At 41.6% G+C, this 24,167-nt stretch overlaps 5 protein-coding genes and 3 pseudogenes across 8 annotated transcripts in view; 4 read left to right on the plus strand and 4 right to left on the minus strand.

Annotated features, from left to right (window-relative positions):
- Window positions 1–24,167, minus strand: part of LOC134221109 (transcription factor HNF-4 homolog) — a 371,046-nt gene that overhangs the window by 154,032 nt on the left and 192,847 nt on the right. For all 4 annotated transcript variants that reach the window (XM_062700299.1, XM_062700298.1, XM_062700302.1 and 1 more), the window contains one exon: window positions 23,941–24,166. In XM_062700299.1, coding sequence (XP_062556283.1) covers window positions 23,941–24,166 — 226 coding nt within the window. The remainder of the gene's footprint in view (window positions 1–23,940; window position 24,167) is intronic.
- Window positions 186–695, minus strand: LOC134226990 (histone H2A). Its single transcript, XM_062708151.1, has one exon. The coding sequence runs from the start codon at window positions 614–616 to the stop codon at window positions 242–244; it is 375 nt and encodes a 124-aa protein (XP_062564135.1). The 5' UTR covers window positions 617–695; the 3' UTR covers window positions 186–241.
- Window positions 846–1,326, plus strand: LOC134226993 (histone H2B). The gene has a single exon (XM_062708155.1). It carries the CDS (start codon window positions 898–900, stop codon window positions 1,270–1,272), a length of 375 nt encoding a protein of 124 aa, XP_062564139.1. The 5' UTR covers window positions 846–897; the 3' UTR covers window positions 1,273–1,326.
- On the plus strand, window positions 3,235–4,049 carry LOC134226983 (histone H1B-like; annotated as a pseudogene).
- On the minus strand, window positions 5,032–5,427 carry LOC134226995 (histone H4). The gene has a single exon (XM_062708156.1). The coding sequence runs from the start codon at window positions 5,398–5,400 to the stop codon at window positions 5,089–5,091; it is 312 nt and encodes a 103-aa protein (XP_062564140.1). The 5' UTR covers window positions 5,401–5,427; the 3' UTR covers window positions 5,032–5,088.
- On the minus strand, window positions 14,765–15,208 carry LOC134226994 (histone H2A-like; annotated as a pseudogene).
- On the plus strand, window positions 15,385–15,867 carry LOC134226989 (histone H2B). Its single transcript, XM_062708150.1, has one exon. The coding sequence runs from the start codon at window positions 15,439–15,441 to the stop codon at window positions 15,811–15,813; it is 375 nt and encodes a 124-aa protein (XP_062564134.1). The 5' UTR covers window positions 15,385–15,438; the 3' UTR covers window positions 15,814–15,867.
- On the plus strand, window positions 17,787–18,502 carry LOC134226985 (histone H1B-like; annotated as a pseudogene).

Raw genomic sequence — 24,167 nt, forward strand, 5'->3', positions numbered from 1 at the left:
TCGAGCACACACATACACGCTCACGAGCTTACCAGGTAGGTCGGTGGGCAACATTTTGCCGAACAATTTCCCATACTGCAATGGAGCTGAGCCAGTCACGGCGCAGCGGTAAGGTTTTTGGCATTGCGCGATGCGAATGGAAGAAAAGTTACCGCAACAAACTCTTTCGTAGGAAAATCAACATGGTCGTCCTGAAAAGGACGGTTTTTGGGTTTTGGGTGCGGGCACACGGAGAAGCAGCTTATGCCTTCTTCTCGGTCTTCTTGGGCAGCAGAACAGCCTGGATGTTGGGCAAAACACCACCCTGGGCGATGGTGACACCGGACAGCAGTTTGTTCAACTCTTCGTCGTTGCGGATGGCCAACTGCAGATGACGGGGGATGATTCTGGTCTTCTTGTTGTCACGAGCGGCATTTCCTGCCAACTCGAGTACTTCAGCAGCCAGATATTCCATCACGGCAGCCAAGTACACTGGGGCACCGGCACCAACGCGCTCGGCGTAGTTGCCCTTCCTGAGCAGACGGTGGATACGACCGACTGGGAACTGCAGTCCGGCGCGGTTGGAACGGGACTTTGCCTTTCCCTTAACTTTGCCTCCTTTGCCACGGCCAGACATTGTGGGATAGTAGTGTTGTGTTTAAAACAGCGAAACGAAACGACTTCAACGGGTACGTGAACTGTACTGATGGCGAACGAGCGAATAGGCGGCTATTTTATAGTAGCACGGCGCTGCGACGGACCGAAACAAGGGTGAAAACAACGAATAAAACGGAATAGCAAACACGCCGAAGGGAGGAACCGCAAGCGCTAGCGTACGGGTATAAAATTGTACCTCTCCGGTCGATTGTCATCAGTTTCAGTTTCAGCTTGGATCGAGACAAACCTCTAACCACTACGATGGCACCGAAAACCAGCGGAAAGGCCGCCAAGAAATCAGGCAAGGCCCAGAAGAACATTGTCAAGGGTGACAAGAAGAAGAAGAAGCAGCGCAGGAAGGAAAGCTACGCCATCTACATCTACAAGGTGTTGAAGCAAGTCCATCCCGACACTGGTGTTTCGTCGAAGGCCATGAGCATCATGAACAGCTTCGTGAACGATATCTTCGAACGCATCGCCGCCGAAGCTTCTCGTTTGGCTCACTACAACAAGCGCTCGACCATCACGTCCCGCGAAATTCAAACAGCCGTTCGACTCCTGCTCCCAGGAGAGTTGGCCAAGCACGCCGTCTCTGAAGGTACCAAGGCAGTCACCAAGTACACCAGCTCCAAGTAAATAATGACCGACGCAGTACACTACCCAAAAAGGCCCTTTTCAGGGCCACTATAATCTTCACGAAAAAGAGTTTATTCCGGAATATGATTCTAATGCTACGGTTTCCAGGGTTTGATGACATGTAAGCGTGAAGCACGCTCGCAAACATTCTTTCCTGTGCTTGCAGCTACTAGCTGAACGACAGTTCTAGTTCCAATCATTTTTGCCCCTCTATCCACCATGCTAGCGATAATGTCTACTTTTTTTTTTTTCTGGTTTAGTTGCTAATAGTTAGGATTTTCGGCCACGCAAATGTTGCCCCGGATCGAAACGTTGGCAATGATTTGAAATTATCAACATTTTCATGTGACTGAAAAACTTTTTCATTTTTAAACCGAATGGTTCACTGTTTTTTGTACGCACAGTTGATGGTAACTATCATACTGAGACCCATGTAGGCGAATCCGAGTTTTAATGAGCTACATTGGACCAAAACAAATGTTTGCTAGTTGTCGACTTAGTGTGACTAAACAGGAAGGACGGCAGGGCTGCACCTCCAGCGGGTACCGCGCATAGACACGATGGCAATGTTGTCCGCTCCACACCAAATAGTGCGTCGATGGGCCTGTTTGTTGGAAGTTAAAAATATTGGTACATATTACAGCTAACTATTCTTTGTCGATTGTTAGTTCCATTGGATAGCTGAACCAATCTGACTAGCAAGCGCGGTAGTCCATTAAATTATTTTGCCAAATTATGCTTCAGCAAGCTTCAATTGGCGATAATTAATGCGTCATGTTGTAGTGCATGTATGGTTTCATCACCAGCAACGGTTTGACACTTGTAGTAAGTATCCCAGGTCACTTAGTCACGCGAACAGGAACGACATTGGCAATCCTATACTTTTGAATCGACTGTAGAGTGTGATGCTACTTCTAGTAGGCCAGACAAATGACACAACGTTAACTGTTAACTTTGCGGCAACTGTGCATTATCCGTGTACTCAGTGTATAAGTGCATGCGAAATAGTTATTGTTTTGTTTTTCTCAACTAATGGCTAGACAAGTTGCTTGATTTTCCTCAAACGGAGAGAGTTCGAGTTTTTCAACCAACTGCAGGGTAGGGTCAATTGTAGTTATACTTAAGAGTCGGCTATTGGTATCGAGGACTAAATACGATGAATCCTTGAATAACCACAGCCCGTTGTTCTAGCTTGAAAAGAAAAAAAAAAAAACCAAGACAGAAAAGGATTAAGCCAGGGATCGGTTTGGTAGATCTTACTTCGTAATACACTACGTGAAAGTGATCTACCCAGCATAACGGGCAGCAGAGTAGTAGTACTAGTATGGGCACCACTAGTCGATTTGACGTTGTTGTGCGCTTGGTTACGACTCTTATGTGCCGGATTAATCGCAACTTATCATGACGTGGATCATATTGGAAATTACTTACAATTTCCTAGTTGAAATTATACAACATCGTTGAAAGTTTACTGAAACTCCCGGCACAATTTCACCCGCCAGCACTGGGAAGGACTTTGTTTGAGACCCGGTCTCACACACAGGCACCAAAATGACGGCCATGTTTAGCGGCAATCGGACAGAGAAACAATTAAAGTTTCCAAACGCACTGCCGTCGAGCCTTTTGTCATTGTTTCAATAGCGACTATTGATTGTTTTTCGGAAGAGGAGCATCAACCAGAGACACGGGAGTGCAATTGCGTCATGCTTACGCTATGCCGCCGTTCATACCAGCGTGTTGGAGTATCGAGGAATTGTCAGCAGAACTCATGCACTCACTAATAAAATCAACAACCTAGGATAAAACTCTTCCTAACGAACGGAAAAATGTATTTTAAAACATACTGCCAGAAGAACGTACAAATCTCTGCGAACACTGTTTCAGTCGACGACGATGCACGCATCCCTAACACAGACATCAGAATCGAGCGCTGCACTGTTTCCTAGTTTGCCTTCATTTAAGCCCATCCTAACAAATCTATCACGTGAGTGTTCGCCCTATCAATTCGAGATGTCTGAAGTCGCCACCGAAGCCGCTGCAGCAGCTCCTGCTGCCTCCCCAGCCAAGACCAAGAAACCAAGGGCACCGAAGGGAGAAGGCAAGCCCAAGAAGCCATCGACTCATCCCCCGGTGAACGATATGGTTGTTTCCGCCATCAAGACCCTGAAGGAACGCAATGGATCGTCCCTGCAGGCGATCGAAAGTATATCGCTGCCAACTACAAATGCGATGTCGCCAAGCTTGCTCCATTCCTCAAGAAGGCCTTGAAGAACGGTGTCGAGAAGGGCACGTTTGTTCAAACCAAGGGAACTGGGGCCTCTGGATCGTTCAAGTTGAAGGCCGAAGCTAAAAAGGCTGCCGCAGAGAAGAAACCGAAAAAGGCCGGTGAGAAGAAACCAAAGGCTGCCGGAGCGAAGACAAAGAAGGCAACCAAGAAGCCAGCCGGCGAGAAGAAAGCCAAGAAGCCAGCTGGTGAGAAGAAAGCCAAGAAACCTGCTGCGGCGAAAAAGGCCAAGGCAGCTGGTGCCAAAGCAGCCAAGAAAGCGGGAGGCGTAAAGAAGGCCGCTGCTCCCAAGCAGAAAGCCACCAAGCCATCCAAGACCGCGGCCAAGAAGCCAAAAACCCCGAAGCCGAAAAAGGCTGCCCCAGCCAAAAAAGCTGCCCCAAAGAAAGCCGCCGCCAAGAAGTAAAGTTCCAACTTTCGGTAGCATCGTTTGCCGTACTGCACACCAGTGCACTACCATACACACCCAATCAGTCCTTTTCAGGGCTACCAATCTGGCTTTCAAGCAAAAGAGTTAAGCCCCAAACGCAATACAACGGAACGGCGACGGAAACGGAAAATTTGACAGTTAGCCCATATATTTTCTGTCAAATTTGCCGTTCCGTCGCCGTTCCGTTGTATTGCGTTTGGGGCTTTACAATTGATAGTTTTCTTGCATAGGTACCCACAACGAGCTTTGCATTGCATTGCTGATTGCTACGTTTCGTTCGTCTAATTTTATTTACGTCTGATTCGGAAATCAATTCATTAATGCCTCATTCGGTTATTGATACTATACTCTGTTATGACCTAGCCTTGCATAAATGGTAAAATACCAAAGGAGTACCAACAATTTGTAGGCAAAAAAAACACTGCAGACAATAACATACGCTGTGTTTTACAATAGCACATTTTGTTATTCGTTTGGTATTGAAATATCTGAATAATACGAGGGGCCGAAAACCTCATTAATAAAGATATTAATAATAATATCTGAATAATATAAACTATGCCTAATAATGATTTTTTGTTTATATTCGCTTTTTTTTTTTCTTCCATTTTACGAATTTACTTTTTACTGCGCTGTCAATAAAATTACTAACTCTGCAAAGTTATCTTTGCCTTCCACCACTGAACGTGGAACGAAGTGAATGCATGTTGGCATGATACGAAGATATAATAAATCTAATTTTTACTGCATGTCAACGGCACATATTTGGTCAACCTAGTGTACCTACTGAGCCGATTTCTGCCAGAGACTCGATCGGTTCAAGTTCGGCGTAGTGCGCATCTATCGAAACGAATCGAATTGCGGATGTGACGGAATGCGTAGACGCGTTTATCCCAATGACTGTCACCGAGCAAAGCAAATGGAAACGTTACAACCATCCACTTACTACACTGCTGTTACGATTTATTTCAACCACCAATATACATGATACTCGAGCTACAGGGCTACAGAAAATATTCTAGCTTCAACTCCTTTGGGGAATGTGTTTGGTGGCCCTGAAAAGGGCCGTTTTGAGAGAGGAGGGGGGCAATGCGTATGCAATTTAGCCTCCGAAACCGTACAGGGTACGTCCCTGACGCTTCAGAGCGTAGACGACATCCATGGCGGTAACGGTCTTGCGCTTGGCGTGTTCAGTGTACGTGACGGCATCACGGATGACATTTTCCAGGAACACCTTCAACACACCACGGGTTTCCTCGTAGATGAGACCGGAGATGCGCTTGACTCCACCACGACGAGCCAGACGACGGATGGCGGGCTTGGTGATACCTTGGATGTTATCACGCAAAACCTTGCGATGACGCTTGGCGCCACCCTTTCCGAGTCCTTTGCCTCCTTTGCCACGGCCAGTCATTGTTGATGTTTGCTACTGTGCTCGATTACGGACGAAACGAAACTAATGCTTTCCGTCGATGATGGCAGTCTCTTTTATACCTCCGCTAGCGGTAGGTTCTTCTTGCCATTATTATTTTACTTATTCTTTCGTCGCTTGCGATTGGCTGCGCCCGGCCGAACGAAGCATACAAACACGAACCACCGACAGGCAACCCTCATTCTTCGGCTTCGTTTCAACGTACTCGTTTCGATAGGAAGGAAACTAATCAACTACAATGGCTCGTACCAAGCAGACCGCTCGTAAGTCCACCGGAGGAAAGGCTCCTCGCAAGCAGCTGGCTACCAAAGCCGCTCGTAAGAGCGCCCCAGCCACCGGAGGAGTCAAGAAGCCGCATCGTTATCGGCCAGGAACGGTTGCTCTGCGTGAGATCCGTCGCTATCAGAAATCCACCGAGCTGCTGATCCGCAAGCTGCCTTTCCAGCGTCTGGTGCGTGAAATTGCTCAGGATTTCAAGACAGATTTGCGCTTCCAGAGCTCGGCTGTCATGGCCCTGCAAGAAGCTAGCGAGGCCTATCTGGTCGGTCTGTTCGAAGATACGAACCTGTGCGCCATCCACGCCAAGCGTGTTACCATCATGCCCAAGGACATCCAGCTGGCTCGCCGTATCCGTGGTGAACGTGCTTAAATTATTCCATTCAACCGCATTCCGTTTGAATCCTACTACCAACGGCCCTTTTCAGGGCCACTAAATACATTTCCCGAGAGAGTTAAACAATTTTCCCTACCAACTACTGAGAAGTACAGCCCTTTTTGTAGCAGAAAAATCCACTCTGACGGGACTGCAATTTTATTCCGGAAATCCCACTATAGGATGCTGGGTGGCGAGCGTCAGTTTCAAATAGACCTGTGCACCGCCGCGCCGCGCCGCCGCCGCCGGTGGTTTTACTCACGCCGCCGCCGCCGGCGATTTTGGGTCGGCGCGCCGCCGATCATAATTTTGCCACGCCGATGACTAATCGCAATAAAAAAATCAATTAACTTTAGTCGAGTCGAGTAAAATAAGGGACACTGACGATGGCCTTACAGAGACGAAATACGTATTTGTAAGACAATACAACGTGGTGGAATTGATTGGAATAGTACTAAACTCGTGTTATGATTGTTGTTGTTAGAATGTTGTTGAGGTGGAATTCGTCAGAATTCAATTTCAAATCTACCTCAAGTGATGGCGCCTCTAAGACAGTGTGGTGACAAACATTGGATAATGAATTTGTTGGTTGATTAGTTGTGAATTTGAATTAGGCTGTATCTAGTAGATTTAATCTACTACGTAGAATAATACAAAAAATGTTGAAATGGTCTTTGGATTTCGTCTAAAGCAAAGCCTCATTCAGTCGGGCACCTAAATCTGTAGGCAGTGTTGTCCTACACTCTGTGCAAAAAAATCTGCTCTTTGATTTTACTCCATCCACACGATTCTACAATCTTAACTAAGTAAGTGCAACTAATAGAAGGCTATATGAATTTTCTAAATGTCCATCGTTTAGATGGAGTAAAATCAAAGAGCAGAATTTCTTGCAAAGAGTGTAAGACAACACTGCCTGTAGGTGACTCGCAAATTATGTTTGTTGTGGCACATAAGCTTTTGTGAAGGCTTGAACACATGTCTTACAAAATTTCTCCGAAAATTCCTTATGGAATGCATACAAAAAAATTGTTTCAGTAATTTCTGCGAAAATGTTGTTAAGAATTCCTTAGGAGAATCGTTAAGGAATTCCTTCGGAAGTTTCTTTAACAATTTCTCTGGATATCTTATATATAAAAATGAAATGGTCTGTGTTCGTATCCGCATAACTCGAAATCGGCTGGATGGATTTTTTTCATTTCTTCAGCAAAAACATTCGTTAAAGTTTCCGACGGGTTTATATGATATTTCCTAATGCGAAAATTACGAGTAAAGTTGAGCAAATCGTGAAAAACTAAAATTGTGATTCCTATGCGAACTTTGCATGGGCAGTTCGGAACGCACATTCTCGCCTACTATGCAGGACAACGTCTGCCGGGTCGACTAGTTTCTTAATAAATTTCTCAAGAAATTCCATTTGGAGTTTCTGCAAAAACTATTTACCGTGGGGCATCGAAATCCGTACACTTATGCACCTTAGTATATGAAAAAGTCATTAGAAAATATAAATCGATTGCAAATAAAACGCTTGTCATTGACACAGGATCATGAAGACTTCTACTTTTGAAGTGTTTCACATTTACTCATTAAAAATTACGAAAAAAATGATAAAATAATGAATAAAATCAACTACTCCTGACTCGAAATCCGTCCACCGTGGACGGATTTCGAATCAAAGGATCAAAATCCGTACAGCTATTTTTTAACTAAATATTTAAACTGAAGCAGTCTGATTGACTAAACTACCACTGTGAATAGTTCGATACGCACCTTGAGAAGCGATCCCTTCGATTTGTATTCCGCTTATCTTATGTAATGATTCGTAATTAGCAATGACACACAGTTACTTTTGGTGCAATAATGCTCTACCCGAAAACAAAATCTCGGCAAAAACTCCGCGTTTGGTGGATGGCAATTGGTTTTTGATTTTTGTTATTTTAATTTCAAAGTCTTCTTTCCATTTCTATGCCCTAAAAGCTTACTATCAAGTATCTGAACAGGACAAGATAAATTATTTCTACATTAATAACATTAACACCTTTAATTGATTGATATCTCATGAGGTGGACGGATTTCGGTGCTGTACGGATTTCGGTCCCGCACGGTAGCAACTCTTCAATTTTTTAAATGAATACCGTGGGGCATCGAAATCCGTACACTTAAGCACCTTAGTATATGAAAAAGTCATTAGAAAATATAAATCGAATATAAATAAAACGTTTGTCATTGACACAGGAGCATGAAGGCGTCTACTTTTGAAGTGTTTCACATTTACTTATTATAAACTACAAAAAACATGATAAAATCTTATATATAAAAATGAAATGGTCTGTGTTCGTATCCGCATAACTCGAAAACGGCAGGATGGATTTTTTTCATTTCTTCAGCAGAAACATTCGTTATAGTTTCCGACGGGTTTATATGATATTTCCTAATGCGAAAATTACGAGTAAAGTTGAGCAAATCGTGAAAAACTAAAATTGTGATTCCTATGCGAACTTTGCATGGGCAGTTCGGAACGCACATTCTCGCCTACTATGCAGGACAACGTCTGCTGGGTCGACTAGTATTGAATAAAATTAATTACTCTTGATTCGAAATCCGTCCACCATGGACGGATTTCGAATCAAAGGATCAAAATCCGTACAGCTATTTTTCAACTATATATTTAAATTGAAGCAGTTCAATTGACTAAACTACCACTGTAAATAGTTCAATACGCACCTTAAGAAGCGATTCCTTCGATTTGTATTCCGCTTATCTTATGTAATGATTCGCAATTTGCAATTAAAACACAGTTAATTTTGGTGCAATTATGCTCTACCCGAAAACAAAATGGCGGCTGAAACTCCGCGTTTGGTGGGTGACAATTTTTTTTTTTTTTTTTTCTTTCCATTTCTATGCCCTAAAAGCTTACTCTCAAGTATCTGAACAGGATAAGCTAAATTATTTCTAAATTAACTTCCTTTAACCCCCTTAATTTATTGATATCTCATGAGGTGGACGGATTTCGGTGCTGTACGGATTTCGGTCCCCCACGGTACCTCCTCATGTATTTCTTCGGCAATTATGCTATGAATTCTTCAAATAAATTCTTCCAGAGATTGCATAAGGGATTTCTTCTAAATTTTCCTAATGAATTTCTTCAGAGCTTCTTCCAGCAATTCCTTTAAAATATTCTTCGAAAATTCTTCCAGAACTTCCTGCAGGAATTCCATCGAAAATGCCTTCATGGGTTCTTTACGAAATTCGGATTTTTTCAGTGTTAGTTGTTTAATTTATTTGTTTTATTTTTTCAAAAATTCAATTAGCAACTCCACCGAAAACTATGTCATTATCTAATTAATTTTCAATGAATTTCCTGGAAGAAATCTAAGAAAGAATCCGGGAGGCTTTTAAAGAAATCCCTGGTGAAATATCCAAAGGAATTCATGGTGGAGTTTTTTTTTAGATTATTCAAGGAAAATTTTTTGAAGAGCTCTTAAATGAATTTTTGGAGAAGTTTTTGAAGAAATTCCTGGAGGGTATTGTGCAGGAATTTCTAAATATATTTCCAAAGGCATTTTTAAAGAGAGCCTGAATGGATTTTCGAAAATAATTCCCGTTTGAACTACTTTAAGAGATTTTGAGGTATTTCTAAACAACTTCCCACAAACCACGTAGGCCGAATTTTCACATTTTCAAACCCACCCCCTTTCCCCCCTAGTAGACTTTTCCAAAACACCTCCCCCATCCCCTTGAAGTCTACGTGGTCGGGATTCAGCCAAATCACACCAAGCGCTAAACTTTCGTTTAGCAGATTTAATTGATAGCAAATCGCATCGAATATCCTTCAACCTCATAACTGAGGATATACTACTGCAAATGTATGCTTAAATTGATATGAAACTATTTCCGTTGTCCTTGTACGAGCAAAATATTACAAGTCAGTCGAAAAGCCGCTTTGTGCGGTTTGAGTGAACCCCGACCACGAAGACTTTTTCAAATTTAACAAAATGTCATAAGTGATTGGAAAAAAATTGAAATCAACCACGTTTTCAGCAATTCAAATATACAAATCCATTTTCAAATCCATTGTGAACACTACAGTAAAATTCAAATTTCAAACCTAACAAAATCAAACTGAATAAAATCCAACTCAATACCAACGAAATCAAATTCAATCCTCTGTCCATAGCTCCTGAAACCAAATCTCGAAGCCAATTAATTTAATTTCTGTTGGATTTGATTCCTCCTAGAAGTGTGTGTCACCGCCACCGGCACTTGCATAGGTGCGCCACTGCTTAAAATCTGTCACGCATCTGAATTATAATTCTTCATGCTAGTTCAAATTTGTAGAAAACTCAAGTATTTTCAGAATTTCGAGTTGAAATTCCGAGAACGTCAAGTCTACATTCCAAAAAGTTTGTCGTAGAAATTCCGTAGAATTTCCCGATTTATAACCTTCAAAGTTTCTAGGTAATACTCCAAAGAACTCTCCGTGATAATTCCGATATTTTTCTTGAAAATTCCATTTCGTTGAAATCTCAAGAATTTTTTCAAAATTCCAAAAGTTTTCCCGTTAAAATGTCGAGTAATTTTCCGTGAAAATTTTGAATTATTTTCCGTTGAAACCATGCTAAAGGTTTCCTACGATATTTTGACATTTCTCTTGCAAAGTAGGAGCGATTTCCAGAAGAAATTAAACAAAAAATCCTGCGGACGTTCCAAAGAGTTTTCCAGATAATTTTCGGTGGAAGTTATGGAGGATTTCAGTTGAATTTGTGGTAAATTTATCGTAAAAAAATAGAATAAATTTTCATGAAAATTACTAATGCTTTCTTACAAGAAATTATAAATAATTTTTTTTGTGAAAACTCAAAGAGTTTTTGGTGGTAAATTCAAATAATTTCTCGTGAAAGTTTTCAAAAATTTCTTTTTCCATAGATAATTCCAAAGAATTTTCATTAGAACTGCCGAAGAAATTGCCGTTAAATTTCGAAGAATTTCGCTTATATGTATGTTCAAAGAATTCCTCGCGAAAATTCCACGAATTTCAGAAATTTAGAAAAACTTCCCGGGGGCTTCCCAGAAAATCTTCAGTGGAAATTCTGAAGAATTTCTCACGGAAATTTCGGAGAATTCCTCTTACAAGTTCCAAAGAATGTCTTTTGGAAATTCCAAAGACTTCTTCTTGGATATTCCAAAATGCTTCCTTTGTAAATTCTAAATAATCTTTCGTCGAAGTGCGATATAATTCCCCGTGGAAATTCTAAAGAATCACTTGTAGTTTCTAAAGAATTTCCTGTCAAAAATCAAAAGATATTTTAGTAGAATCTACAATGTAATCAATGTAATCCAAGTGGAAACCTTGAAATTTTTTCGAAATTTTTTATAGAACACTTTGGAGAATTTTCGTGCTCAACACAGAAGAATTTGCTGTTAAAATCATGATATTTTTAAGCCGCAGTTTAGATTATTACTTCAGTGAAATCCATAAGAGATTCAAGAGACTATTTCGGTAAAATCTTGCAAAAAAACGGAAAAATCGAAAAAAAAACAAACAAGTGAAATTTGCAAAAAAAAAAAAAGAAAAAAAGTCTACGTAGACTTTTTGTATACGCCCGCCCCCCTTAGTAGACTGACGTAGACTTTTTCGAACCCCTTCCCCTCAAGAGTTTACGTGGTTTATGGACAAGCCCTAAAGGAATTTCTTAAGGAATATTTGAAGGAATTTCCGGAGAAATTCTCAAAGGAATTTATGAAGAAATTTCTAATAGAATTTCAGAGGAAATGCCTACTGGTATTTCTGAAGTAATTCCTAGATTTCTCCAGGATTTTTTTTGTAATTCTCCAAAAAATCCTATGGAGATTCGTCCAGGAATTCCCTCCGGAAACGAATTCCAGAAAGTCTTTCGAAAATTCTCTCAGCTATATTCGGAAATTTCTCTCAGGAACTAGTTCGGAAAAAGTTCCTTCAGAAATTTGTTTAAGAGAACCTTGGGAACATCTTTAAGGTGTTTTCCCGAAAATTCCTCAAGAAATTCTTCTAAGAACTCTTTTGGAATTCCTTGAAAAGTTCTAGGACGAAATTTCCTTAAGAATTCCTGAACAAGTTCCTGAAGGAATATCCGTAGAAGTCCCTGCAGGTTTTTTTCAAAGTAACTTCTGAAGAAACTTCTGACAGTCTTAGATATCTCCGAAAATTCCTTTGGACATTCCGTCTAGACTTCGTTCAGAAATTCGAATATACCTTCAGAAAATCCTTCTTTTTGAAATATATACAGAGAATGCTTTAGGAGTTCCTTAGGAAATTGTTTCAAAGTTCCAAATCTCTAAAAAATCCTTTAGAAATTTATTATCGGATTACTTCGGAAATTTCTGTCAGTTTCGGATTTTTGCTTTGGAATTTCTTTGAAAATCAATTTGATATTCCTTCGGAAATTGTTTTTTAGTAATTCCTCTAGGAGTTCCTTAGCAAGTTCCTTGACAATAATTGTTCCTGAAATTCCCATAGGAATTCTTCCAAAACTACTTTAAGCAATTTAATAGAGAATTTCTCAGGGTAATCCTTTGAAAATTCCTCCAGAAATTTTTTTTGTAACTTCACGAAACTACCTGCAGACACTGACAAAACTAGCTCTGTACACATCGTTGATTCGTCCTGTCGTCCTGTACGGCCATGAATCATGGACTTCAAAAGATGCAGATTATCAAATTCTCAAAGTGTTTGAGTTGCAAATACTGTGCTCAATACTTGGCAGTGTGGTGGAAAATGGTAAATGGAGCAGATGAATGAATGAACCACGAGTTAAACCAAGTATAAAAAAATGCAGACATAGGCAAGTTGATAAAATAAGGCAGATTACAATGGGTTGGACATGTAGTGCGTATGCAGGAAGAGAGACCAGCAAAAGAACTTGCAGAGAACCTGGAACAGGACGTTGGCTCTGGGGTGTGCAATCGAGGAAGATGCGGAAGCAGCCGCTGATGCATTTTGGAAATACTGTTAGGTATTCCTTCGAAATGTCCGTGGGGATTTGCTTAAAATTTTCTTAAACAGTACAACAGTACTTCAGGATTTTTCTCTGAAAGTCCTTTAGAAAATTTTCTTAGGAATTCCATCAGAAAATAGTTCATTCTTTTATAAATTCCCGAATGAATTCCTGCAGGAATATTTTATGTTTTACTAAAGGAATTTCCCATAATCCCAACCTGAATGGATTATTCTTTCTAAAATAGAAAAAATCTGCCGACATTGTGATAAGATTTTGCGAAGGAATTCCTAACGAAATTTGGAATTAAAAAAATAAAAAAAAAATCATAGTTTCCTCCAGAAATTCTTTCAGAAACTCCACCAAGGGAGCATCCACAAATTACGTAACGCTTAGAGGGGGGAGGGGGGGTTGGTCGAAGTGTGACAATCCTTACAAAAATTTCAGATGTTTCATACAAAAAGTGTGACATAGGGGGGAGGGGGGCTTGAAAATGCCCAATTTTTGCGTTACGTAATTAATGGATCTTCCCCAAGAGCTTTGTTGGCATATTTAGGCAAATTTCAGGAAAATATTAGATTTTTTTCTGAAATTTAGTTATTTTGAGATCAAAACGACTAAAGTGTATCTTAATCCTAAATTGGAAATAACTTTTGAAAAAAGTTATTACCAATTTATTCTATGACACCGAAATCTAATTCTTAACATTTAGGGGTCACGAAAAAGTGAAGCAGGATTTATTGTTAAAATTTGATTAATCAAAATCAAAGAGTAACAAAATAGTGGTAATTCAAATAACATTTTGAAATCAGGTATTGATTAGTATCGCCGGCAATTGACTAGTTTGAATTTGCTGATTGATGATCGGCAAACGCAGAATATTGCAATTTTAAACTGAAGTCGGTTTTAATCCACTGAAGTCGGGCGATTCCTACCGTGTGAATCAAACCGCGTTAATCCAAAAATCCGCGGTAAAATTGATTTTTTCAACCATTTATTTTTTTCATCCACGCCGGTTTACGCCGCCGCCGCCGCCGCCGATAAAAGTCAACGGCGCGCCGCCGTGACGCCGCCGCCGCCGGGGCAAAAGTGACCACCACGCCGCCGCCGCCGATGATATGACCGGCGCACAGGTCTAGTTTCAAACTGCGCTAACGGGTACAGCGATCGAGACTGTAAACTGGTAAACTGTTCGTAACAGTCAGTTTTATTTAGCATTCAGTTTTATTTTCATTTTTAGTTGAAGCTAATATGTTATATGTACAATATGTTTCCAGTACAAGTGTCACTGCCCGTGGGCACAATTTTAAACGTAATTTGTTATCCTTATATACCATGCGTAGGTAGAGTAAATAGAGCGGGTTTGGAAACGCTTGATGCGGATGGATGCGAATGGATATTAAGATTCTATACAAAACAGCAAAATGCACGGGCAATCAGCAATAACCTAGTTCCGGGGGGATGCTAAACGGGCATTATTTACCGCCAACTAGCTCGAGCACACACATACACGCTCACGAGCTTACTAGGTAGGTCGGTGGGCAACATTTTGCCGAACAATTTCCCATACTGCAATGGAAATCTGCCACTGAGCCAGTCACGGCGCAGCGGTAAGGTTTTTGGCATTGCGCGATGCGAATGGAAGAAAAGTTACCACAACAAACTCTTTCGTAGGAAAATCAACATGGTCGTCCTGAAAAGGACGGTTTTGGGTTTTGGTGCGGGCACACGGAGAAGCAGCTTATGCCTTCTTCTCGGTCTTCTTGGGCAGCAGAACAGCCTGGATGTTGGGCAAAACACCACCCTGGGCGATGGTGACACCGGACAGCAGTTTGTTCAACTCTTCGTCGTTGCGGATGGCCAACTGCAGATGACGGGGATGATTCTGGTCTTCTTGTTGTCACGAGCGGCATTTCCTGCCAACTCGAGTACTTCAGCAGCCAGATATTCCATCACGGCAGCCAAGTACACTGGGGCACCGGCACCAACGCGCTCGGCGTAGTTGCCCTTCCTGAGCAGACGGTGGATACGACCGACTGGGAACTGCAGTCCGGCGCGGTTGGAACGGGACTTTGCCTTTCCCTTAACTTTGCCTCCTTTGCCACGGCCAGACATTGTAGGATAGTAGTGTTGTGTTTAAAACAGCGAAACGAAACGACTTCAACGGGTACGTGAACTGTACTGATGGCGAACGAGCGAATAGGCGGCTATTTTATAGTAGCACGGCGCTGCGACGGACCGAAACAAGGGTGAAAACAACGAATAAAACGGAATAGCAAACACGCCGAAGGGGAGGAACCGCAAGCGCTAGCGTACGGGTATAAAATTGTACCTCTCCGGTCGATTGTCATCAGTTTCAGTTTCAGCTTGGATCGAGACAAACCTCTAACCACTACGATGGCACCGAAAACCAGCGGAAAGGCCGCCAAGAAATCAGGCAAGGCCCAGAAGAACATTGTCAAGGGTGACAAGAAGAAGAAGAAGCAGCGCAGGAAGGAAAGCTACGCCATCTACATCTACAAGGTGTTGAAGCAAGTCCATCCCGACACTGGTGTTTCGTCGAAGGCCATGAGCATCATGAACAGCTTCGTGAACGATATCTTCGAACGCATCGCCGCCGAAGCTTCTCGTTTGGCTCACTACAACAAGCGCTCGACCATCACGTCCCGCGAAATTCAAACAGCCGTTCGACTCCTGCTCCCAGGAGAGTTGGCCAAGCACGCCGTCTCTGAAGGTACCAAGGCAGTCACCAAGTACACCAGCTCCAAGTAAATAATGACCGACGCAGTACACTACCCAAAAAGGCCCTTTTCAGGGCCACTATAATCTTCACGAAAAAGAGTTTATTCCGGAATATGATTCTAATGCTACGGTTTCCAGGGTTTGATGACATGTAAGCGTGAAGCACGCTCGCAAACATTCTTTCCTGTGCTTGCAGCTACTAGCTGAACGACAGTTCTAGTTCCAATCATTTTTGCCCCTCTATCCACCATGCTAGCGATAATGTCTACTTTTTTTTCTGGTTTAGTTGCTAATAGTTAGGATTTTCGGCCACGCAAATGTTGCCCCGGATCGAAACGTTGGCAATGATTTGAAATTATCAACATTTTCATGTGACTGAAAAACTTTTTCATTTTTAAACCGAATGGTTCACTGTTTTTTGTACGCACAGTTGATGGTAACTATCATACTGAGACCCATGTAGGCGAATCCGAGTTTTAATGAGCTACATTGGACCAAAACAAATGTTTGCTAGTTGTCGACTTAGTGTGACTAAACAGGAAGGACGGCAGGGCTGCACCTCCAGCGGGTACCGCGCATAGACACGATGGCAATGTTGTCCGCTCCACACCAAATAGTGCGTCGATGGGCCTGTTTGTTGGAAGTTAAAAATATTGGTACATATTACAGCTAACTATTCTTTGTCGATTGTTAGTTCCATTGGATAGCTGAACCAATCTGACTAGCAAGCGCGGTAGTCCATTAAATTATTTTGCCAAATTATGCTTCAGCAAGCTTCAATTGGCGATAATTAATGCGTCATGTTGTAGTGCATGTATGGTTTCATCACCAGCAACGGTTTGACACTTGTAGTAAGTATCCTAGGTCACTTAGTCACGCGAACAGGAACGACATTGGCAATCCTATACTTTTGAATCGACTGTAGAGTGTGATGCTACTTCTAGTAGGCCAGACAAATGACACAACGTTAACTGTTAACTTTGCGGCAACTGTGCATTATCCGTGTACTCAGTGTATAAGTGCATGCGAAATAGTTATTGTTTTGTTTTTCTCAACTAATGGCTAGACAAGTTGCTTCGATTTTCCTCAAACGGAGAGAGTTCGAGTTTTTCAACCAACTGCAGGGTAGGGTCAATTGTAGTTATACTTAAGAGTCGGCTATTGGTATCGAGGACTAAATACGATGAATCCTTGAATAACCACAGCCCGTTGTTCTAGCTTGAAAAAGAAAAAAGAAAAAAAAAACCAAGACAGAAAAAGGATTAAGCCAGGGATCGGTTTGGTAGATCTTACTTCGTAATACACTACGTGAAAGTGATCTACCCAGCATAACGGGCAGCAGAGTAGTAGTACTAGTATGGGCACCACTAGTCGATTTGACGTTGTTGTGCGCTTGGTTACGACTCTTATGTGCCGGATTAATCGCAACTTATCATGACGTGGATCATATTGGAAATTACTTACAATTTCCTAGTTGAAATTATACAACATCGTTGAAAGTTTACTGAAACTCCCGGCACAATTTCACCCGCCAGCACTGGGAAGGACTTTGTTTGAGACCCGGTCTCACACACCAGGCACCAAAATGACGGCCATGTTTAGCGGCAATCGGACAGAGAAACAATTAAAGTTTCCAAACGCACTGCCGTCGAGCCTTTTGTCATTGTTTCAATAGCGACTATTGATTGTTTTTCGGAAGAGGAGCATCAACCAGAGACACGGGAGTGCAATTGCGTCATGCTTACGCTATGCCGTCGTTCATACCAGCGTGTTGGAGTATCGAGGAATTGTCAGCAGAACTCATGCACTCACTAATAAAATCAACAACCTAGGATAAAACTCTTCCTAACGAACGGAAAAATGTATTTTAAAAACATACTGCCAGAAAAACGTACAAATCTCTGCGAACACTGTTTCAGTCGACGACGATGCACGCATCCCTAACACAGACATCAGAATCGAGCGCTGCACTGTTTCCTAGTTTGCCTTCATTTAAGCCCATCCTAACAAATCTATCACGTGAGTGTTCGCCCTATCAATTCGAGATGTCTGAAGTCGCCACCGAAGCCGCTGCAGCAGCTCCTGCTGCCTCCCCAGCCAAGACCAAGAAACCAAGGGCACCGAAGGAGAAGGCAAGCCAAGAAGCCATCGACTCATCCCCGGTGAACGATATGGTTGTTTCCGCCATCAAGACCCTGAAGGAACGCAATGGATCGTCCCTGCAGGCGATCAAAAAGTATATCGCTGCCAACTACAAATGCGATGTCGCCAAGCTTGCTCCATTCCTCAAGAAGGCCTTGAAGAACGGTGTCGAGAAGGGCACGTTTGTTCAAACCAAGGAACTGGGGCCTCTGGATCGTTCAAGTTGAAGGCCGAAGCTAAAAAGGCTGCCGCAGAGAAGAAACCGAAAAAGGCCGGTGAGAAGAAACCAAAGGCTGCCGGAGCGAAGACAAAGAAGGCAACCAAGAAGCCAGCCGGCGAGAAGAAAGCCAAGAAGCCAGCTGGTGAGAAGAAAGCCAAGAAACCTGCTGCGGCGAAAAGGCCAAGGCAGCTGGTGCCCAACCAGACAAGAAAGCGGGAGGCGTAGAGGAGGCCGCGGCGCCCAGGCAGAAAGCCGGCAACCCATCCAAGACCGCGGCCAAGAAGCAAAAACCCTGAAGCCGAAAAAGGCTGCCCCAGCCAAAAAGCTGCCCCAAAGAAAGCCGCCGCCAAGAAGTAAAGTTCAACTTTCGGTAGCATCGTTTGCCGTACTGCACACCAGTGCACTACCATACACACCCAATCAGTCCTTTTCAGGGCTACCAATCTGGCTTTCAAGCAAAAGAGTTACAATTGATAGTTTTCTTGCATAGGTACCCACAACGAGCTTTGCATTGCATTGCTGATTGCTACGTTTCGTTCGTCTAATTTTATTTACGTCTGATTCGGATATCAATTCATTAATGCCTCATTCGGTTATTGATACTATACTCTGTTATGACCTAGCCTTGCATAAATGGTAAAATACCAAAGGAGTACCAACAATTTGCAGGCAAAAAAAAAAACACTGCAGACAATAACATACGCTGTGTTTTACAAAAGCACATTTTGTTATTCGTTTGGTATTGAAAAATCTGAATAATACGAGGCGAAAACCTCATTAATAAAGATATTAATAATAATATCTGAATAATATAAACTATGCCTAATTATGATTTTTTGTTTATATTCGCTTTTTTTTTTCTTCCATTTTACGAATTTACTTTTTACTGCGCTGTCAATAAAATTACTAACTCTGCAAAGTTATCTTTGCCTTCCACCATTGAACATGGAACGAAGTGAATGCATGTTTGCATGATACGAAGATATAATAAATCTAATTTTTACTGCATGTCAACGGCACATATTTGGTCAACCTAGTGTACCTACTGAGCCGATTGTGTTTTTTTCTGCCAGAGACTCGATCAGTTCAAGTTCGGTGCGCATCTATCGAAATGAATCGAATTGCGGATGTGACGGAATGCGTAGACGCGTTTATCTCAATGACTGTCACGACACATCCAGAAGCCAGTCAGTGGGTCCAACGACCTTTGACTGCAATGTCCCATACTTTTTGCTACTCTCTTGACACATCGCTTTTGCACCGATTTTCTATCATAGAAACACTCCACGTCTTCCTCCAGGAGAATGTCTATCGGCATGACCTCAGCAATAGAGCACACCGCTTCATACCTTCTAGCCTTCTATTTCTACACCGGCCGGGAGATTTAAGCGTAATACTCCGTAATGCAGGATATTTCCAAATACAGGTCCGAAGATCGATCCCTGTGGAACACCCGCTGACACCTCAATCGACTACTCCTGCTTTGACAAAATCCTGTTTTGAAAATGGCTTTTCATAATCCAGCACAGAAAATTTCGGAACATGCAAGCAGTGATTCATGCGTTTTTAATACATTTTTTGCATCGCTATCTTAGCGGTATCCATAACAATCAAATTTTGGTGGTAGAACGGCCTTTACGCAAACTGTGTACAACAATCTATTCAGGATTACCCTCTCTAACAACTTAATCGTAACATTACTCAACTTTTATTTAGTAATGATTTTACTCTACGTTCATCGTAATTTTGTCGGCACAACACGTCATGACACATTAAGATCCATAGTCAGGAGTTATATTATCCGTCTTAATGTGTCCCTGGCAATATGATCGGACCAGTGTTGGTAAAACTCAAATTATCTATTCTCATCCACGATTCAAAGCAATCGCGAGGCAAACCTCACCCGCCTCATGGCCCAGAGAATTGTCCAGGATTTGCCTCGCAATTTACATCCCTGCATGTTTTTTGCGGGTTCTTCTTTATTAAATTCATCACAATAACTTTCTTTGCTTAAAACAATGGATGATAAATCCATATATAAACATAAAATATGCTTCGATTGGATTTTAACACTTTTTGGAGCAAAATGATTTTCCGGCCAATGAGCGAAACGATTCGATTCTGCGTGAAAAACTCATGTGCAGGGTTCGGATTTCTCACTCACTCACGCGACAACTGATCACTCCAACATGCATTTTATCCGGATAAATTACACCCGATTCTTTGGTAAAATACCAAAGGAGTACCAACAATTTGCAGGCAAAAAAAAAAAAACACTGCAGACAATAACATACGCTGTGTTTTACAAAAGCACATTTTGTTATTCGTTTGGTATTGAAAAATCTGAATAATACGAGGCGAAAACCTCATTAATAAAGATATTAATAATAATATCTGAATAATATAAACTATGCCTAATTATGATTTTTTGTTTATATTCGCTTTTTTTTTCTTCCATTTTACGAATTTACTTTTTACTGCGCTGTCAATAAAATTACTAACTCTGCAAAGTTATCTTTGCCTTCCACCATTGAACGTGGAACGAAGTGAATGCATGTTTGCATGATACGAAGATATAATAAATCTAATTTTTACTGCATGTCAACGGCACATATTTGGTCAACCTAGTGTACCTACTGAGCCGATTGTGTTTTTTTCTGCCAGAGACTCGATCAGTTCAAGTTCGGTGCGCATCTATCGAAATGAATCGAATTGCGGATGTGACGGAATGCGTAGACGCGTTTATCTCAATGACTGTCACGACACATCCGAAGCCAGTCAGTGGGTCCAACGACCTTTGACTGCAATGTCCCATACTTTTTGCTACTCTCTTGACACATCGCTTTTGCACCGATTTTCTATCATAGAAACACTCCACGTCTTCCTCCAGGAGAATGTCTATCGGCATGACCTCAGCAATAGAGCACACCGCTTCATACCTTCTAGCCTTCTATTTCTACACCGGCCGGGAGATTTAAGCGTAATACTCCGTAATGCAGGATATTTCCAAATACAGGTCCGAAGATCGATCCCTGTGGAACACCCGCTGACACCTCAATCGACTACTCCTGCTTTGACAAAATCCTGTTTTGAAAATGGCTTTTCATAATCCAGCACAGAAAATTTCGGAACATGCAAGCAGTGATTCATGCGTTTTTAATACATTTTTTGCATCGCTATCTTAGCGGTATCCATAACAATCAAATTTTGGTGGTAGAACGGCCTTTACGCAAACTGTGTATAACAATCTATTCAGGATTACCCTCTCTAACAACTTAATCGTAACATTACTCAACTTTTTATTTAGTATTGATTTTACTCTACGTTCATCGTAATTTTGTCGGCACAACACGTCATGACACATTAACATCCATGGTCAGGAGTTATATTATCCGTCTTAATGTGTCCCTGGCAATATGATCGGACCAGTGTTGGTAAAAACTCAAATTATCTATTCTCATCCACGATTCAAAGCAATCGCGAGGCAAACCTCACCCGACTCATGGCCCAGAGAATTGTCCATGATTTGACTCGCAATTTACATCACTGCATGATTTTTGCGTGTTCTTCTTTATTAAATTCATCACAATAACTTTCTTTGCTTAAAACAATGGATGATAAATCCATATATAAACATAAAATATGCTTCGATTGGATTTTAACACTTTTTGGAGCAAAATGATTTTCCGGCCAATGAGCGAAACGATTCGATTCTGCGTGAAAAACTCATGTGCAGGGTTCGGATTTCTCACTCACTCACGCGACAACTGATCACTCCAACATGCATTTTATCCGGATAAATTACACCCGATTCTTTTTTTACACGGGGGATGCGTGCCGTGTGAAAAAAATCCGTGTAAAAATAATCCGTGTTATTTCGAGAAACCGTGTAAAAATAATCCGTGTTATTTGAAGAATCCGTGCAAAAAAAATCCGTGTTATTTCGAGAAACCGTGTAAAAAAGCCGTGCAAAAATATCCGTGTAAAAAGTCATTGGCTCTTTGTTAATATGGGGGATGCGTTCCGTGTAAAAATAAATCCGTGTAAAAATAATCCGTGTTATTTCGAGAAACCGTGTAAAAAAAATCCGTGCTATTTCGAGAAACCGTGCAAAAAAAATCCGTGTTATTTCGAGAATCCGTGTAAAAAAAATCCGTGTGAAAATAATCCGTGTAAAAAAAGAATCGGGTGTACAGTGCGATAAACTCCGGCACAAGCGATGGTGCGAAAAATTGTTATCCTTCTTCCCATGTTTCGCGAAAATCAAATGCCGCTTGCTTTGCCTCGCCAGCTGATTGAATCTGACGATGCGCCACGATAAGCAGAAGGTTCAATACAGCAGTTTTTCCTTTCGCTTTCAATCAATTCATGTGGTGGCGTGGGTTTAGTGGACGCTCTGAACATTTTAAAATTGTTTTGGGTTCGAATCCCGTTGCGGTCCTAATTTTTTGTAAATATGCTTGTAAAATTTATCTGATGAGGCGACGAGAAGGAAAATTTGTGGATTAAAATTAAATTATCCGGCGAGCAGCCGCTCACGAATTTATCACCCGTTATTCTATCCGGATAAAAATGTTGTGTGAGAATACTTCCTCACAGTGGGACCATGAAAAATCACACTCCGCTAAATGGATTAATCGCAGGTTTTCATTCACATGAGTGAGAATTCCGAAGCCTGCTCATGTGCGATGCTCTCCATGCAGAATCGCAAGCGAGTCAGCTCGCGCATGAGGCTTCAATGAGTGAGATTTGAGCAGGATTCTACCAACACTGGACCGGACTTTCTCCGTTTTTGGTAAACTAAGGTAAAACGCAGTTGAAAGAGGAAGAATTTTCGATTCGACAAAGATTCATCACTAACAATGGGACAAAAAATGTAAACTCAAATAATATCGGATGTTCCGCTAAATAAATAGACTCCATGATCCGAAGGCTTTCTTTCCATTGAGTTCGATATTTTTTTAGTTTGTCTATCTGCGAATAAAGTTAAACGTGTTTAATTCATCATCTTTTTTTGTATCAACAGTGTTTCTTTTTTGTAATCTTAGATCGATTTTTCATAAAATCTATTTGCACCATTTTTTCATTTTCATTACTTTTAACTCATACTTCTCATATATTAAAATATATTTATTGTTTAATAAATTACTGAGTCCTACAATTTGCTTAAAACTTCATATAATAAGGTTCTGTTTTCTTTTCCGAAAATGAGGAAATTCCTAAATTTTAAGCTTTCTACAGCTGCAGAAAGTAAATTCTACGATAAAGAGTAAATAAAAATAATCATAATGTGATGAGGAGGAGAATGCAGTGAACGTGTTTGATTTCATTTTCATCTTGTTAGTTTGATTTGATTACTCTTGTCTAGCAACGCCTTACAACGGCATGTCGAGCATCTCGGCTATAAAATTATCCAAATGCTTATCACTGAGCAACCGAATAAAGTTCAGATGGTCAATGCATTTCAGACTGATCGATCGCAGGGCCGGTAACCGCAGCAATAGCTGAGCGAATCGACCATCCTCTGAGGGATGTTGCTGTTTGCAATGCTCGTCCAAACAGGCGTAAATTTTCTCCCGCATTCCGTCAATCTCTTTGTGGCACTTGAGCCCTCGAATATCTGATTGCCACAGGAAAATGAGAAAGGCGAAAAAACAGTCAGGTTAATCGCAAAATAGGAAACCCTTTAGGGACCCATTCGCAAATTGCGTAACGCGTTACGTAGAGGTGGGTGAGGGTCGAAAATAGCCACTGAAGCATTACGTAATTTGAGAATAAACCCTAATGTCACTCACCTGGATTGAACAATATGATAGCTTTCAGAACCCCTAGTTCGGCTCGGGTCACGTCCAGTCTTTTCATTTTGATTCCCAGCTCACACAGGATACGATCGAACAGCGTATCGACCCCAGCCTGTCGGGCACTGTTCCGGTGCACAGTGAAGTTCGGGCCTAAACACATCTGTTGGGGCTGCCGAACGGTTATTCGGCTGCCATCGGAGGAACGTTCCGTTTCGATATAC

The sequence above is a fragment of the Armigeres subalbatus genome, chromosome 3 (assembly GCF_024139115.2).
Source record: "Armigeres subalbatus isolate Guangzhou_Male chromosome 3, GZ_Asu_2, whole genome shotgun sequence".
Taxonomy (NCBI): Eukaryota; Metazoa; Arthropoda; class Insecta; order Diptera; family Culicidae; genus Armigeres; species Armigeres subalbatus.

Bases quoted from the DNA above. Each gene is read 5' to 3' on its own strand.
- LOC134226990 (XM_062708151.1), bottom strand. From the start codon at position 616: ATGTCTGGCCGTGGCAAAGGAGGCAAAGTTAAGGGAAAGGCAAAGTCC.
- LOC134226993 (XM_062708155.1), top strand. From the start codon at position 898: ATGGCACCGAAAACCAGCGGAAAGGCCGCCAAGAAATCAGGCAAGGCC.
- LOC134226995 (XM_062708156.1), bottom strand. From the start codon at position 5,400: ATGACTGGCCGTGGCAAAGGAGGCAAAGGACTCGGAAAGGGTGGCGCC.
- LOC134226989 (XM_062708150.1), top strand. From the start codon at position 15,439: ATGGCACCGAAAACCAGCGGAAAGGCCGCCAAGAAATCAGGCAAGGCC.